The sequence below is a fragment of the Cebus imitator genome, unplaced genomic scaffold, assembly GCF_001604975.1.
Source record: "Cebus imitator isolate Cc_AM_T3 unplaced genomic scaffold, Cebus_imitator-1.0 Scaffold32, whole genome shotgun sequence".
Classification (NCBI taxonomy): domain Eukaryota; kingdom Metazoa; phylum Chordata; class Mammalia; order Primates; family Cebidae; genus Cebus; species Cebus imitator.
Window position 1 is genome coordinate 5,676,310 of NW_016107347.1, and position 18,281 is coordinate 5,694,590.

Below are 18,281 nucleotides of genomic sequence, written 5' to 3' on the forward strand. Positions count from 1 at the left end.
CAGTCCTTTCACCTGGCTGAGCCCATGGATGCAGAGCGCAGTTCACTTTTGGTGCAGGGGCCATACCACACTGCAGACTCAGCACCTGCATGTCCCCACCTGGCACAGTCCTATGAGAAAGGGCAGGAGTCCTGCAAAATCCAGGGAGGTCTGCAGGTCACTGCTCCCCTGGAGGGAGCCATCCTTGAGAGCACTTCATAGAGCCTGGGGTGATGCTGTTTACCCCGAGAGACCCCTCATATCCCAGGCAAGCCTCCCAGGTCTGTAACAAATCACTCAGACTCCCCCAGATGAGACAGCCTGTGAAAGCAAAGGCAACTCTGCATCTGTAGGACACGGTATGGTGGAGAAATGGTGACAGCGGCCCTTTGTTCACTCATTCCCTCTCAGAGGGGCCGCAGGAGCTTCCAGAGTTCTTCCCAGGGCTCTAACTTGATCCTAACGCTGCGCGAAGAACCACTCCTTCCTGAGTTCTTCTACTAAAATGTAAGCGCCCCTTTCTGTGAGCATTTTATAGCTGCTCTCGTGTCTTGTGTCCTGCTCTTGTGACCCCGGCATGCTGAAGCACAAGCAGGTGCAAAGCAAGGACCTTGTCCTAAAAGGGGCTCTCGTCACTAGATGCTGGGGGCACAGCTGCAGGGCAAAGGGGACTTGGTGGCTCCCGTGAGCTGTTCAGGGACAGTAAGCCCTGCAGGGGTGTGGGGGAGAGATGCTCACTATGGTCTGGACCCAGGGCGAGGGCCGGTAGGGGTGTGGTGTGGGGGGCATGATGTAGGTATCGGAGTATCCAAGCCAAAAGGAGAAGGGCAAAAAGGAAGGACCAAAGATGTACCAGCCTTGTGGGGCAGAGGGTTGGCATCGACAAGGGAGAGAGCCGCAGGTAAGGAGGTTAGACAGGGCGCAGGTTCTTGAAGCCCCAAGTGCAAGCTAAGAAGATGAGGCTTGATCACACAAGCCAAACATGGGGAGCCGCTGAAGGTGTTGGAGCAGTGGCACTGATATAGGAGAATCCAGCACCAAACCACTCACCCGTCGCACAGCCTCGGGCCAGTTATTTAACTTCACAAAACACTCATTTTTCTCCTGTGTGCAATAGGGATGATGAGAGACAGCACCTACCTCATAGGGCTGAGGTTAGACTCACCCAGGTCAGCTAGCAAAGTGCCTAGCAGCGGCCTGGCTCACAGTGCGTGTCCAATGGGTTGGCTCCTAGTACAGTGCTCACTGAATCTAAAGGGCTTCAGTAACTTGGGGCTTGGAGAGTTATTAAGGGAAATAAAGGGGCTTCTCTTTGTACCTCGGGGCCTCTGTGAGACATGGAATATTTAGCCAGATGTGACGCTGATCTCCCCCTGCCACAGGATCAATGCCAGGGCACAGGGCACTTGCTGTGCGTCTCTCTCCTGACTCGGGGCCTAGAGAGCCAGAAGATGTGCCCAAGGGAAACGGGGACCCCAGCACCTTCCTTCTTTTAACTGATTCCGCCCCACTAGACCATCTGCATGCCGAGGGTGGGGACTGTATTCTCTCCACAAAGCGTGGTGCCTGGGGCAGGCACTCTAAATATGAGTGGAAACACAAATGAACGAGTGGAGGGAGTGTGAGCCAAGGTGCAGAAGGGTGAGGGGTCCCTTGAGCTGCTTCCTAGGTGAGCTGGGGGGCATTGCTCAAAAGTGGAGTGCAAGGAGCACTCCCCAAGAGTCAGGAGTCTAAGCAGCTGGCAAGGCTTGTACACCTGAGCAAGTTCTTTGTCTGTGAAACGGAGGGAGCGTGCAGAAAGCCCTGCCTCGCAGAGTTGCTGGGAGCCTCACAGCTGGAAGTGCTCTTCCGGGAGGTGGGGCGGCGGGCTCTGTGGAGGCCACGGGGTTCTGTGTGCCAGAGGGGTGGCATCTCCACAGCGTGCCCAGCCCTGGCCCCAGCCAGTCCCCTCCTGGAAAGCTGGGGGCATTCACCTTCTGCTGTACTGGAATTTGATTTGGGGGTGATTTTATTTAGGGGCATGGACAAAAGACGAATCTGGGGCTAGGAAGGGGTGGGTGTCAAGGCCACCTAGAGGAGAGTGTTGGGAGCGCAGGCTCTGGAGGTCCGGGAGCGGGGCCTTGGCTTATTCTCTAGGGGAGACGAGGGCTCTAGGAGTCTCCAGGACAGGTGGCTCTTTGCAAGGACAATGGACAATAGCCCTGGTGTCACCCTTGCCTCCTCTCTTTCCCGGAAGTCATGACCTGCTTAGGGAGCCCTTCTCTGGCCAAAAATTCTCCCGCTGGTCATTTTATATTCCCCTTCTCTGCCTTTTTTCCTCCTTGATACTTTTGACTATCTAACTTATTTACTTACCTCTTTTCTTGTCCTTTGCCCTGATAAAATGTAAGCTCCACTCATAAAGATGGCAACGGTAGGCACTAGGGACAGCTAGGGTCAGGAGGGACAGAGGGAGGGAGGAAGGAGGGTAGGTTTGAAAAACTAACTGTTGGGTGCTATGCTCACTACCTGGGTGGTAGGATCATCTGTACCCCAAACCTCAGCATCACACAATATTCCCATGTACAAGCCTGAACATGCACCCCCTGAATCTGAATCTAAAATAAAAGTTGAAATTATTTTTTAAAATGTAAGCTTCATGAAGACAGGGATTTTTGTCTGCTTTGTTCCTTCCTATAGCCTAAGCACTCAGATCAACGCTTAGCACATAGAAGGTGCTCAATAAATATTTGTTGGCAGACTGAATTACTGAATGGGTGGGTGGATGGCCTCATCTGAAATCACCCTAAACCCTGACCTTCTCCACCTCAAACCTGATTCTGGGAGGAAACATCTCCATATCTTGGAGTCCCTCCTCAAACCTGCAGGAGATGGCTTCCATGACAGCGCCCTCCTTCATCAGATGGAGGAAGCAACCTGGCAAGGCACTATTTAATGCCACAGATGGGTGTGCTTACTGTCTTTGAGGTTTTTCTCTGCTCTCAGAAGCTCCCAGGAATCCCTGGCCATGATGATTCCGGGGGCGGGAGAGGCAGCAGAGCGTGTGCTCTGTGCTGGGTTTATTTTTAAAGGATGACCACATTTAAGAAGAAAAGACAAAGTGGACCTGAGGCCTGGTATCAAACACTTACCATCAAATGGGATAGCAGGTGTTTGTCTCTTTGGATGGCAGTGATTGACAAAGAATGACTGCACTGAGGGGCAGAAGCAGAAAAGAATCACGGATCTGCTGGGAGAGGGGACACCTGAAGGCTAGGGCATGCATCTTGTCCAGGACGCTGGCATGACCACACGCTTGGATGCGCGGGAAGTCAAGGGGGTCAGTGACTGAGAAGGGGAGGCTGGAGGAGAACAGGAAGAGGCCGTAAAGGGGCTGGTGGTTGGAGGCTGCAGCCAAGGTGTGCACAGAGAGCAAGTCAGGCCAAAGCAGAACGGCAAGGACCGGAGTCAGAATGTGGTTGACACTGGGAGGGAATATTGGAAGGGGCAAATTGTACTGAAGAGGCAATCTTGTTTTCATTGCCTTTTACAGCTGGTTACTCACAGCATGGCGCCCAGTCCCTTAGTCTTAGAGACACGGCACTGTGTCTCCAAGAGTCTCCTCCTGACCCCAGAGAGCCTCAACAGATGCTGCACAGGACATGAGGCCCATGGCCTGCGGGCCCTCATCTACCTTCTTGTCTGCTTCTTTGCAGGAAAGCGTGGACTTGGGAGAGATCATGTTCTCCCTCTGCTACCTGCCCACAGCAGGCAGGCTCACCCTCACGGTGATTAAGTGTCGGAACCTCAAGGCGATGGACATCACAGGCTATTCAGGTACCTCTCTTAACCTGAGTGGGCTGCCAGCAGCCCAGACATTAGGATTTGGAAGCGTATTCGGGGAGAGGGGGAAAGAATTGTCAGCATTCTTAGAATAGAAGTACCAGCTCTGGACCCAAACTGCCTGGATTCAAACTCCAGTTCTGCCACTTCCTTGCTGTGTAAATGCTTTGGTTTTCTAGTCTGAAAAGCACTTTGGGAGGCTGAGGTGGGCGGATCACGAGGTCAAGAGATCAAGATCATCCCGGCCAACGCTCTGAGGAGTGAAATGGGGTGAAACCTCCCAAAGAATGGGCACATAGGATGATCTGGGCTGCACTCAGAATCACAAGTGTAGACAAAAGCTCCGTTTGTTTCCCTAGATCCCCCCGTTCTTCTGCTCAAGAGGCTGTCAGTGATTCAGCTTTCCAACGTAAAACCACTCAGGAGGTACTTCTGAACTTAGATGGGAATATATTAAAGACTTTTCCTCATATTTGCTTTGTATTTTTTCTTATTTGCTGGAAAACCCCTAAGTTGTGAAAGAAGGTATTTGAGTTTGGAAATAGCAGAGGGGTAGCCTGAGTCTTCTGTGTAATCAGTTGCTGGACGGAGGTGATGCCCCAGCCAAACACCTGGCTCAGATGTAACCTAGTGCAGCTGGACGAAGAGGAGGTATCAGGCCTTGAAAACGAAAGTTTCAGGACAAGACGGTCAGGAAATCCTAGAGTAACCTGTTTGTTGCAGCTCTGAGTTCATCAGAGCTACCCACACACATCACGACATGGGGAAGAGATTAACTGACCTCTTCCAGCCTGGGAAAGGCTCAGGCAGCAGCAAGTCAGCTCCCCTAAAATATAGCCAATGTAGATTTTATTTTAATACCAAATAAGTGCATAACAGGGAAGAAAATTCACTGAAGACTGCTGTGGGAAATGGGATTTTGCTGCCTAAGTCCCCACACTCTCTTCTCTGGTGTAATTAAATTGATGTGCTGGAGAGAAAGCTGGTGGTGAAGTCGCTGAGGTCATCACAAAAGCTGCTCTGAATCAGAGGGTTTGGGGTGTGAATTTTTTTTCATGCTAAGTTCCGACCTCCCTCTCACAATTGCCCCTCTTTTCGACCTGGGTTTGGAACCTGGTATTAAACCTTGGCTTGATTCCGAAGATGCAAGTGTCCTCTTTTCATTACAGACTTCTGTCTGCTTGGTTCATTGATGTAAGCAAGCATCAGGAATAGTGGGTAAAACACAGTAAGCATTCAATAAATAGGCCCTGAATGAATAGATGGTTGAATTCACAGCATGAGGAACCTGTCCCAAGAGTAAAGCAGAGGGGGTGTGCTTGCTAGGAGCCTCTCAAACTAGACTCCTGTTCTTGAGGATGAGTTTGAGTTTGCCCTCAGCCCAGATTTATTTGATGTTGGACTAAGCTGGGAGTGAATGGAGCTTGTTAACTGCCTATTCCTGGATTGCATGGCACTGACATCTAAAACCCAGGATCTTCCTATTCTCCATGATCTAAACTAACCCTGAACCAATTATCTAAGCCTATCTGCTAGAACCATGACTCTAAAAATAGCACAAAATAATAATAAGGACCAGTATGCTATAAAGGGGTGGTGAGTGCATTCTAAATGCTGAATTTTGATGGCTCCCATGACAATGAGGCTGAAATACACTGCTGTTCTTTGTGTCCCGTCCCTCAGCTGCATAGAGCATCATAGGCTGTTAGACAGGAAGGACCTCCAAGATCATCTGGGGCCAGCAATCCACTAGAAACCACAGGCTTTTGCCCCAGAAAAGCCTAGGGAACAGTCATCTGTCTGCTTGGCTCCATGGATGCTGGTGAAAGTGTTGGTTCCTGCCAGGGAAATATGTCCACTGAATTTTATAAATTTCATAGGCAGCCAGGCACAGTGGCACATCCTGTAATCCCAGCTACTCAGGAGGCTGACGTGGAAGGATCGCTTGAGCCCAGGAGTTCAAGACCAGACTCAGCAAAATGGCAAGACCCTGTCTCTTAAAAAAAAAAAAAAAAATGGGTATGCCGGCCAGGGGCAGTGGCGCATGCCAGCACTTTGGGAGGCCAAGATGGGCGGATCACCTGAGGTTCTGAGGTCAGAAGTTTGAGACCAGCCTGGCTAACATGGTGAAACCCCGTTTCTACTAAAAATACAAAAAAATTAGCCGGTGTGGTCGCGTGCACTTGTAATCCCAGCTACTCGGGAGTCTGTTGTAGGGGTGAACAGAGTTAGGGAAGGCTGCTAAGGCATTTGTCCAGTGGCCCATGGGACAAGTGGCTCTGCCTCTATTTTTCCAAGCTTCATGATATGGAAATCTGCTCTTACATGGGAGTGTGTGGAAATAAGGCAGAGCAGGGGAATGAGACAGCACCTAAGCAACCTCAAGTCTGGAGCCACTTTGCAAGGCAAAGTACATCCTTACGGAGTTTGCACGCTGCTGTGTTAAAGACGGGTCTTGGGGCTAGCTCTGCCCGTCTGTCTAGGTGGACCTGAGTAATGCCCTGGGGCATATCCATGGAGAATGGAATCTATGAAAACCAGGAAGCTGTCTCATGCCAGTTCTCAAAACTGCTACTTCCTTTTTACTGAAATGCCCCTGAGACAAGAGTTTTTTAAATGTGCAGTTAGAGATAGAAGGCCGATTAAACACCTCATGGTCTCCTCATAAACCCAACCTCATGTCCCCATAGTTAAGGCATAGCCACTGCTGCCACATGGATTAGTCGCAGCTCTACGGAAATGCCTTTAAGGCTTGGGGTTTCCGATCAGGTGTTGCAGTTCTCCCTCGTTTCCCCCGTGGATGTGTGCCTCATCTGCCACCTGCTGATGCCAGAGAGTCCAGGGACCTCGTGGGTGCTCGATGTCCAGGAGAGAGAACCATACGCCTATGAATCACAGAGCTGGGGAGCAGCTGCTCGGCTTCTGACAGATTCACAGGAGCCCTGGCTTCTGGGCAACAAGGTGTCTCAGCGCATCAGCGTCTCAAAAGCTATCATTACCTGTGAGCCGCCCTCCCATTTCTTGAGCTGCGAGGCATAAATAACAATTGCGATGCTGACCGGGACACCTGTGCTATGAGATACAATAGGTGTCACTTGACTTGGCTGAGGAGAAAATTTCAGGGTAGAAAGATGACCAACAAATACCCATTCAGAAAACTAAAGAAAACAAAAGGGTGGGAGGCACGTGGAAGTTCAACAAAAGCTTATCTTGGCAGGATGGAAAGAATCCAAGATACCACTGAGAAAGGAAATGTCAACCAGCTGCCCTGAGTCTCCCCGGGCCACAGCTCCCTCTGCCTCCACCACCCAGAAGTGGGCAGGAAACGGCTTCCAGGGAAGCAGAGAGCAGGGCCACTTCCCACCTTGTAGATGCCAAATGGAAATAAGATTATTGAGACAATGGGACCCGCAATTATGTTGTCAGGTGGGGAGGACATAAACAGCATTGTGGCCGTTGCTGTTCATTTCACTCTGACACATTGTGCCTCCTTGGCCATTGTTGAGTCCTATTTTTTCCCTCCCCCCCAACTTTATCCTTGGATTTATAATTCTGGCAAAACAAAAAAGCCACCCAGAGAAAAGGACTCCACATAGGTGAAAGAAATCGTGTCACTGTTCAGCCTCATCACCCTTTTGAGTCAGCCAGCGGCTGACGAGCTGCGATTTAGGGCTGTGAACTGCGTACCCATCGGCAGTTGTCATGTCTGATTTGGGGCCAGCTTCCCCATTAGTAAAAGTCCATTAGGCGCTCTCCCAAGAATACTGAGGTAGCTAAAGACTCTGCATTTATTAAGTACAGAGCGTCCTCAGAGACAGGTGTGCTACATAAATACAAGGTGCTTTAATTATTTTAACAACCCACTGATACCATCTGATGAGCAGCAGTAGGTCCAGGGTTTCGGTCCCTTTGCTGCAAATGATGTTTGCGGACATCTGTTTAACACACTCCATTCTCTTTCCTCTGCCCCCATTGGCACAGATCCCTATGTCAAAGTGTCCCTGCTTTGTGATGGGCGGAGGCTGAAGAAAAAGAAAACAACCATAAAGAAAAACACTCTCAATCCTGTCTACAATGAGGCCATCATCTTTGACATTCCCCCGGAAAACATGGATCAAGTCAGCCTGCTCATCTCAGTCATGGACTATGACCGGTAGGTAGGCGTCCCAGAGGGGCATCCCACTCCAGTGCAGGCCACGGCTCCTTGGCCTTAGACCTTGCGGTTCACAGCTCAGCTTCAGGGTTCAGGCCTCAAATCTGTCTGCACTTAAGAAGGGTAGAGGAGTTTGAGGAAGAGCATGGATTCCCCCTTAGCAAAGGGTTCAAAGTTCTTTTCCCAACCGTCCTAGTTCCATCAGGGGCAGCTCTAGCCATCAGTTTCCCTGAATTCACCATATTATTCCCACTCTTCTATCTGGCACCAAGTCCTGTTATCTGGCCTTTGAAATGCCCCTCTATCCTCTCTATTTCTGCTGTTGTGACTACTCTTACCCTGGAATGGCTGTGCAGCCTACTAGCTGACCCCTGCCTCCATCAATTCCTGCCCCAAATCAGCCAGCATACTAAGGACACATCTTCCCAAATGACAGCTTTCTTCCTGGACCTTCCCTTCTCAGGAACCATCCATGGCTCCTGTGATCCAGGCTTTTCCTGTGCACCCTAAGGCCTTCTGGACCCAGCATATCCATCCCATGGGACTCCTGCTTCCTCAGATATTTTTCTTCTCTTCCACACATCCTGCTCTTCCATCTAGGCTGGCTCAAAAACATTTTCAACTACTCCCGCCTCCATAACTCCTCTCCAGTTGTCACTTTAGCTGAAGGAGAAAGAAACCATGCAATAAAGCCTCAGTTTTGGATTTTTAGCACAAGTTCTCAGGCGTAGTAGATGCTTGACGCACACACTTAAGGGATAATTGATGTTCTTACTGAGTGAATAAATCACATTTCAGCCACTGGGCGTTTGGAGAAATGGTGCTCAGAGACCGTTGATTTATTTGCAAATGCAGATGTCTCAGTGAGGTTGTAATGTGCTGCCTGGGTCAAACAAGTGAGGAGACTTAGAACCTCTCACCTCCCAAACCCAGGTCATCTGCTCACCATTTCTTGAGATTCCAAACAAATTTATAGCCTTTGCTTATCTGTCTGTGTCCAGTGCCCACTGAAGGGGACTAGGCAAAGCTTCACTGCCACTGACACCCTGAGGCCCTGCCAAGCATGTTTTCAGAGCTCAGAGTTCTGAGTTACACCCACTAGGCAGAATCCTACCACCACCCCCACCAGACCTCCTTTTCTGAGGCCATGTCTGGTAGCCAATGCTGGGACTTTTGTTTCTCCCCCAGAGTGGGCCACAATGAGATCATAGGAGTCTGTCGTGTGGGGATCAATGCCGAAGGCCTGGGCAGGGACCACTGGAATGAGATGCTGGCATACCCCCGGAAGCCCATCGCACACTGGCACTCCTTGGTGGAGGTAAAGAAATCCTTCAAAGAGGTGGGTGAGGTCGCCTGGCCCTTGGCATGTTTGCTGCATGGCAGTGTGGGCTGGAGAATGGCAGTCGGCTGCAGTGAGACCGTCGCCCTTGTGTGGAAAGGTGGGCCTAGGGCCACATGCTTCTTCCCCAGTGTGTAATAGGCTGAAAGGAATCAGAGGAAGAAGGTGGGGCCCGCTGACACAAAGCCCCTGGTGTTGGGCATTTTGAAGGCAACACTGAGTTCTTAATGGAAGGCAAGAACTTAGAAGAAGACTTCCCAGCAGACCACTGTGCCAGGCCTGAAATGCTTTCACAAAGCCCGTGGCCAAGTTGGTCCTTTAGGAGAAAGCCCCAAGGGGGTGAGATCAGAGCTTGGCAAGACATTCCACCCCAATCGGAACAGTAAGTTCCCTGAGGCTCAAAGCGAGGCTGTCAGCCGCTTTCACTGCTTGGATGGACATCCCCAGGAACAGATTCCTCCTCTTCTGAATGTGGGTTCTCGCCCTTATTGGGAAAGGGAGCATGGCCTCAAGGTGTCACGCTTTCTGGCTAAAGCTGTGGGTCTGGGTTGCGCTGGGTTCTGACAGAGACGTAATGGAGAGAGCACTGGGCTGGGGAGTCCTGAGACTTGGGTTCCAATCTTGGCCCCTCCAGGCTTGCTGTATAATCTTGAACCTGTCACTTCTCTCTCAACTGCAAAGACAATATCCCTTTGAGTGATAACTGCAAACTTCTCCACCCTCCACTCAACCCCACTGACTTAGGATCCTGTGTTCTATCATCACCTTGGTGGTCCCCAGGCCTGCTTTTTCTCAAATGGATTAGAAGTGCGGGTGACCAAACAAGGCTTAAACCTCACTTGTAATATCTCATACCTTGGTCTATATCCTAGAAAGCTGGGTGAATATTCTGTCATCTTAACGGGCATCAAACCTAGCAAATTTAGAGAGCTGTATAAATTGGAAATTCTACTGATACAAAAATAAAGCTTTATCCCTTCCACTGCATGGCCCCTTGACTTAAAATCGGAGTCCCCTTCAAAACAGTGTCATCCCCTCCCCACAATCTATGATGCAGAGAAGTCAGGGCGGCAAACCCTGAGAAACCGCTGGCTCCCTGCCCTCTCAGGGAAGACAAGCCCATTTCCATCTGTTTCCGGCAGAGTGAGGTGTCTCAAGAGAATGAGAGCCAAGGGGATTGGACCCGTGGAAACACGGGTGATAGGGACCTCAGATTGGTGAGGGGGGGCAGGCTAACTGAGTCACCTCCCCAGACAGGCGGCATGCGCTCTGTGCAGCTCCTGCCCTGTGACCTTTGAGGTGGCATCAAGGGGTGAAAAGAAGCAAAGTTTCTGGCAGTTGAGGCCTCATAGTTCTGTCTTGTGGGTGCCTTGATTTTCCCACAGCTGTGGAGCTTTAATGAGTGAGGCCAGTCCCTCAGCTCCCTCAGGGGAGCCTCTGCCCCTCTTTTCCAGAAGGCCCTTTCTGCAGATTGTGGGTGAGGAACCCACAAAACAGGAGGCACTGCTGGGCAGAACGCTAGACAACCTGCAGACAGCATCCAGCACTTTACCAAAGGCTGTATTGGGTCAACCAGGGAGGGGTCACGACAGCCCCCCCAGGCCCCAATCCTTTCCACCAGTTTATCATCGTTTGGTGATATTTAAGAATGGAACAAGTAAACTAAACTGTTTATGGTGGCTTAGGGGGAGGGCATGGAATGACAGCTAAGAGGCCTCTGGTCAGCTGTAGGGCCTTAGAAAACTTGCTGCCCCACTCTGGTCTTTGGGTTATTTGGTAATGAGGGGATAAGCACTTCCCAGCTTTACTTTTCTAGGAAACTCTGACCCTAAACGATGGCTGGGCCCATGAGCCCCCATCTTGTGCTGTGCCTGCCTTTCTGATCTTGAATCTGCAATAACCCGTCCCTGTTACCAGGCTGGGCCTGCCTGTGGAAAACGGAAAGTGACAGAGCAGTGGCTACAGCGGGGTGTGTGGTGCTGAGGACCGTGGAGGGGCCAGGACTTGGCCCCAGAATCACTCTCCTTCATGAGGAATACAACCTAATTAAGCCGAATAATTGATTCGAAATCCCTGTTTCTTTGGTTTCATCGGTTCAGACTACAAAAGAAAGATAAAGTCGAATCAAGCCCTTGAAACTGAATATTTGATGAGGCCGTAAAGGGAAAACAACAGTATATGGAAAACAAAAGAGAATAAACGGATATTCTTTGGGTTTACTTTTTTCTTGACCTCGCAGGCCAAGCTCCTAGGAATGCCCCCTCCCCAACGCACGATCCTACCATTTTCTGCTCAGCTGATCATTCTCTGTATCAAGAGGCTGAAAAGGGCACTCGTCTCGGCAACCTGGGATTTCTACAGTTCCCATTTGTTTAAAATTGCTGCCAACACATTTAGCTCCCGCAGTTTACACATCTTTATTAAAATGCATGTAACCCCGCAGGGCTGACATTAAGTAAGCGCCTTGTGTCCATGGGATGCATTGTGTTTGGAGGTGATCCTCCAGCTCATCCTCAGAGCTCACATCCTGCCTTCTTTCATTCCTGTTCTGGATATGGAGCAAGAGCTTTGCTCCTGAAACTTGTATCTCCCATTTGTATAATCATAAAGAAATCTCCTCTAGCTCCTGGAAAGATAAATGGCATCATATCTGCAAAGCATTCTGTATTTATCTTGCGCCTTTCTTAAGGGATTTTCGTTAATCCCTTAAGATGAATTTGATCATTTCTTTTTTATTAATGAGAACAGAGGGCATCATACTTGTTTGCTTGTTTGGGGGCTCAAAATAAGGCTGAGGGGAACAAATTAACTGAAATGGTATCTTTCCCTGCTGGGATTCTTTCATGAATAAAAATTCATCAAGCCAACATGAGCGGCCTTCCCCAGCTGCGACACCGGCCCCCTTCCCTTTCAGCCCAGAGCCACGTGTCATCGTTGTTACCACACACACAGGGCTGACCAGCGCTCTTCTCCAAGGCATTTTATTGCAGGGGGCCAGGTTCAGATCATCTGCCAGAAATGTTACATCTCTGTTGGAACGTGACCCATTTCAGAGCAGCAAAAGACCTTACTGGAACACAGGCATTCTGGAACAATCATTTCCCTGTGTGCTGGGGACAGGTATGCTGCTATTTCAGAGCCACTGTAAGCCTCCTGGAATCATTTGCCTTCCCATGGTCCACAAACCCCATCTCCTCCCTTTGCTTATCTTCATAGGAAGACTTGGACTAGCAGGGGAGCCAGTGTTCCTTCTTCATTTGTTCTGGGTAAACAGTTATGCTCCCTGCGACTGCTCTTTGGGCTGTTATGTAAAGGAGGAAAGACACTCAGTGTAACTCTTTTGTGTTTTCTCCTCTGACCTTGCCGGTCAGTCAGGTTGTTTAAGTGGCATGCTTACCCAGGGAAGAAGCCAGTTATTATAATGTACCTTTCACCAACAGTAAAGGTTGTAATAGAAAAGTAGAACCCCTAAAATGAAGGTCTGTTAAATGAGAGCATTAGTAATCATCTGTTGTCACCTTCTGGGTAAGAAACACGAGTCAGAAGCCATAATGGGCTCAACAACCAGGCATTTATTGATCTAAAATATTTCACCAGGGAAAACCTCGGTTGTGATTTCATTCACGTGGATGCTGCAAGCAGAGAGACTGCCACCTGGAGTTAGGAGTAAGTACCTGGTGTGGACCCAAAGACGTTAGGTTGCCTACTACCTTTTGTCTCCTTCTTCCCCAAGTGAGGCCAGATGCTGAGATCACAGCAGGATGGAGTGGAAAGAACACTTAGTTGGGTGTTAGGAGACCTCGTTTCAGGTGCTGGCTCTGCCCCTAGCTAGCTGTGTCTTGACTTCTCCGTCTTCGTTTTCTTACTTGCAAGAACAAGAAGGTTAGACTAGATCGGCTCCCAAGCCTACCTCCAGTTCTGACATGCCAAGATTGCTCCTGTGTAGGTCACATAATGGTGGTCATCGATACTTGATTGTCCGGCCTTGCTTAGTCATAAAGACCTTCAGTTGGCCTACACAGAGAGTCCTAAGGAGCCCATGAAGAATTGAGCCCAGAGAATGGTAACAGACACTTTCCTTAGAATTGAAAGCATTAAGGTAGTTTAGTAGGTCTGGGTCCTTCTTCAACTTTGTGGGTCTCCCATCTACTCCCTAGGTGATGCTGGATGGAAAGTGATCTATTCTCAGGTGGCTCAGCCCTTCTAGAAATGGCTGTATCGAGGGAGAACCACATCCTCCCTGGCCCTGAGCCTCCATGCATGCACAGATGCATAGTTGCAGCTTTTACTCAGCCCCACCGTTCCACAGTGGAGACCGTCAGTGCTCATGAGAGGCAGAAGGGGCTGCACTTCAGGTTCAGGAAGGCCATCTTGACCACCTACCTACCTCTATCTCTGGAGCTCTGTCCCGCAGACACCCAGGAGAGTCCTGGGTCTCTTCAACCCACTCCAAGGATGGGTGAGCAGTGGACATGGACTCACTTTGAAGTTATCACTATAAAGCCCCCAAACATGTCAATCCATGGGGTCAGATCCTTGCTCAGTAAACACTGCTGTGGTTATGACTGCTGCAGCTATGAAGGACTGAATGGCTCAAGTCCGCCCAGCCTCAGCCCTCTCCTTCACTCATTACGCCTCATTACGTCACCCCTTTCACAGAGGGTTTGGGTCGGGCTGATAGGAGGCAGTCTGTGAACTAGGAGAGCTGGGGAAGAGAAAGGGGTTGCAGAAGCCAAGAAGGGTCTGCTCACACCTCTACCTCTCCGCAAGTCAGGTGCAAATGCCCACAGGAAGAATGAAGACCGAAGGAGACAGCTCAGAGCTAGAGCAGTATCAGGTTTTCAGCTGCACTATCAGCTCCCAGACAAATCGCTAATAATTCATGACCATGGGTTCTTGGCAATAAGGGCATGTTCTGCACACTACCTCTTTTGCTCCTAATATAATATGATTTTCAGTGTGAAAAATTGCTGAAGCACTCGGAAATGGTCCAGTCATAGCACCTCATTCACACACACACACACACACACACACACACACACACACACAGAAAGTTTTAATTATCTCTGCAGTAGGTCATTTTGAAAATCAGGTATTCCAGCCTAGAAGCTCTAAGCTGTTTCCCCTATATTTTTGCATGGCTGACAGCAAAATTCAAGAAAGCTTATGAGAAGCTGGGAAAGGTGAATTCAGTGCATGGGCCAGTTCAGTTTTGCAAGCTGAAATGTGAATTCCTTTAGCAATTAATAACCAGATTTTCCCCCTTTGCAGTGGCAGGGCCGAGCTGCCAGCTTCGACAGTGAGAGCTCGTGCCCATCTCCGAAACCGCCTCCGTCCCCATGAGCTGCGCGGCCGAGTAACCCCAGCGGGACTCAGCAGTGCTCTCTTTGCACTTGTCCAACCGTCTAAACAGTGTCGTGCAGTCGCGGTGGCGGTGGTGGCCGTCGTCACTCCAGAGCCTTACCTGCTCCTGTGTAGGGCAAGGCCGAGACACTTGTCATGTGGTCAGATCTGTCTTAGTCTTTTCTGTCTCCCAAGGTGATGTTTTTGTGGTTTTTCACTTTTTATGGGTCTGCTGTTAAGAAAAGAAAAAAAAAAAAAAAGAGTAGGAAAAGACAAAGGGCGGAAAGCCCAGAAGTTGGTTCTAGAAAATACAGTGTATAGTCTTTTGGAAAGAGGTGGATTGAGTTTCTGAAATGCTGTGTCTCCAGCAAGCTCCACAGCCCTGGAAAAGGAGGAGGCGTGGTGGGACTGCGGCCGGATTTTCAGTGTCCTGCAGGAATGAGATGAATTTATGGAAGGGCCTTTGTAGGGCGAATTACTAGCCTTTGAAGCCGTTTGCTGGTGGGACGTAAATTGTATTGGGACCCTCAGTCCTGTGTTGAAATCACAAGACCTCTGAGGCGCCTGTGAGCCTTCGGTTGATGTGCAGGGTTCCTCGCTCGCCCTCCTCGTTGGCTTTCCTCAAGAATCGAAAACGTCTCGATTCCTCATGGGACCTTAGTCACTTTCTTTAGGAATGATTCCACTGAAACTAAACACGCCATATGTTTTCTGATGCACCACAGTTAACGATCATATTTGTTTCAAAACAGGATCTTTGTTCTCAGAATAACCTTCATTGTAAAGTAAGAGAGATACATATGTTCTGGAATGATTTCTGCATTATACATAGCTTTATAATTCCACGAAGTATCAAGCCGCTGTTTAAAATGCCTAAACAGATTACAGAAAAAAACCTAGATTAAATGTTCTTTTCCAAATGGGGAGTTTTGAAATCCAACAGTTTGAGTCCGGCTTTCTATGAAGAGTGTCTTTTTATTTGAAACCAAGTCAGCGTAAGCCTCTTTCAGCCCCTTTGGCTCTGGGACAATATTCATCTTAAACTTTAGTTCTATAAATTGCTAAGTACTTCCGTGTTGTTTGTTTCAGTGGTTGTGAGGGTTTCTTGTTTCCTTTAGATCTCTACCTTAGGCCAAACTCAGTTTAGGAAAAAACAATTATTTGAACTATCCTGTGTTGTAGTAGCACATTTCTGTTCAGTTAATAGTGGCCTTCCCCCAACCCCTAAAACCAGGATGATGTGCTCAATCTCAGTTTGTATAACCCGAGTAAGCGCATGGAGGTGATTTTCTACCTGACTTGTGACTACGCAGTGCTAGTTTCCAGAGCTGTGTGTAATACTTGCAAGAGGCAAGTCTGCTGGGGAACCCCTTCTTTTCACAGTGGAAAGTCAAGAACAGAAAATCTGTTCACACACCTGTGTCTTATTCTTTATATATGTTACATGCTAAAGGGGCAGCAACCAATAAAGTGGTCCTCATTTTAAACCAAGGTGTCAGATTTTTCTGCTGATCTAACTCTGCATAGTATCTTCTAGCCCTAAAAATGACCAGGTTGGGCATGAGCTAACAGGATATTGTGACAAAAAGAGTTTTCTGCTTAGAAAAGTAAATGTAGATAAACCTAAGCTCTGCTCCGCACTGAGCCTTGGGCTAGGGACTCATGGGTAAAGATGACTTTTCTCCCCAAATATCCTGTGATCGGCAGGCCTTCCTAGTCCAGCAGTCCTGCATTTGGAGGTTCTCCTGAGAGTGAGAAGAAACCCCAAGGTCATGACAAGATTCCTAGAAGTGACAAACCTCATTATGATTCTGACTCTAGACTGACCCCATTAAGAGAGTCATTTCCATCGGTGAACAGATGCTGTGGGCCTTGCGATTACAAAGGGGACAACTGCATTTCCTGGGTCATAAGGAACCCAGAAATTAGTTTGAGAAGGTCCTTCTGGAAGTGAACTCAAAATATGTGTCCAGCTGTCACTACTAAACCCTTAGGCAGGTGAGGCTAACCCATTCTAACCTCTTGGAGAAGGGAATGTGGTCAATGTGAATAACAATAGCATTGCTCATCTGAGACATTCCTTTTACATCCAAGTAGCTATCTCCCATGAGTTAACAGCCCAATGGTTTCGGAAAATCATTTCCTGAACAGATTCTAGCCAGCCCCATGCCACCCTGGGCAGCTGCAAACCGCTGCTGCTCTAGGAACCTTGGTCTATTCCTACAAGCTTGGGAGCCCACCCCAGGGAGGCTTTTAGCTCCTGCAGTCTCACCCCCAGCACCCTCAAGAGAGACTAGTCCTCAGCCTGAATCATGAATGAAAGCTGAACATCCGCCAACCTCATTATCTAGCTCAGTACCTCTCCCCTCACAGAGGAGAAAAAAATGAAATACAAGGTCGATCCATTTGTTGGCTTTCTCTGGCCAGAGCAACCTCTCGGGTTGTTGCTGTGAGTGAGCTTTGATGAAGTTGTGATAACCAGGGCCATTTGCACACAGGTTTTTTTAAAAAAAAACACGGAAAGTTCCCTTCTCCTTTACTTAGCAGTGTTTCTGGACCGAAAGATGCCCTCCTCCCACTCTGCACTTGCCCAGGACGTTAATTAATTGCATTGTCATTTAAAATATTATGTTGGTGATTACTGCTTTCTGTCTTCCCACTCCCCATCACAGCCTGGAGATTTTTTTCAATTAAATCTCTGTCTCCTGCCCGTCTCTCTTGTCACTACGTTCCTGGGGTTTAGCAGCCAGTACACACACAAGACATCACAAAGCTTTTCTTTCAATCTTTGCTTCACATAGATAACCACTTCCCTTTTATCAGTGGTAGAGCAGAAGGCCTGTTGGTGTTTTGTTCTGCTCAAGGAATACCTGTGGACCCCTTCAGGCTGGAATCCACCTGTGTTTTGTCAGGCTTGTGGCTCAGACAGCATTTGGTGCACAGGACTCCACTGTTCCCTCAGCTCTTGAGCTCAACAAGCAGTCCCTCCAGATGCTGAAGCTCCCCTCAGGGCGTGGGCCATACACTCACTTCGGGGAAGTACAGTGCTGTCACCCACCAGCAGAGGAATCCTGCTGGCCATTGTAAAATACAACTTGGGAAAGCCATGGGAAAATACTTCTGCAGCCTCAAAAATTAAAAAAGAACATTCTAATGTGTTAGAATATCTCTCTGCTCGCCTGCAGCTTTTAATTAATTTAGAGAGCAGTCCATAGAGAGGAGAGTGGAAGGGACCATCCACTCCTGTACAACTGCATCTAAATGAGGGGAGCTCCACCGTGAGAGGCCCAGCGAGCTGAACTGCTGAGAGCAGCACTCTCCTGCCTGAAGAGGCGGCCTCCCCTTGCCAGGGCCTTTCCATCAGGTCACCCAACAGCCAGCAGGATGCGGCAATGTGCTGGTCACATCTAGAGCTGATAAACCAAAGGGGTCGGTGTGTCTGCTAGTATGGGCTGGGCTATGCTGCAATCACAACCTGCAGATTGCAGTAGCTGAAAACAACAAAGGCTTATTTCTCATCCATGATAAGCACCCATCACAGGTCAGCTAGGAGCTTTGCTCATTGTATTTATTCAGGGGACTCAGGAGGACAGAGCAGCTGAGGACTCAAACACTGCTAGTTGCCACCCCTGAGGGAAAAGAACA

General features: G+C 49.0%; 1 protein-coding gene across 10 annotated transcripts in view; it reads left to right on the forward strand.

The window, feature by feature from the left end:
• Positions 1-17,802, forward strand: part of SYT6 (synaptotagmin 6) — a 69,589-nt gene extending 51,787 nt beyond the window's left edge. For 5 of the 10 annotated variants that reach the window (XM_037737011.1, XM_017524241.2, XM_017524243.2 and 2 more), the window contains exons 4-7: positions 3,675-3,795; positions 7,783-7,954; positions 9,143-9,293; positions 14,565-17,802. In XM_037737011.1, the coding sequence (XP_037592939.1) occupies positions 3,675-3,795; positions 7,783-7,954; positions 9,143-9,293; positions 14,565-14,636 (516 nt within the window). In that variant the 3' untranslated portion in view covers positions 14,637-17,802. Of the gene's footprint in view, positions 1-3,674; positions 3,796-7,782; positions 7,955-9,142; positions 9,294-12,890; positions 12,960-14,564 lie in introns of all 10 variants that reach the window. The other 5 variants (XR_001823759.2, XR_001823760.2, XR_005199377.1 and 2 more) reach the window with 4 other exon arrangements.
• Positions 17,803-18,281: the final 479 nt, after the last annotated feature.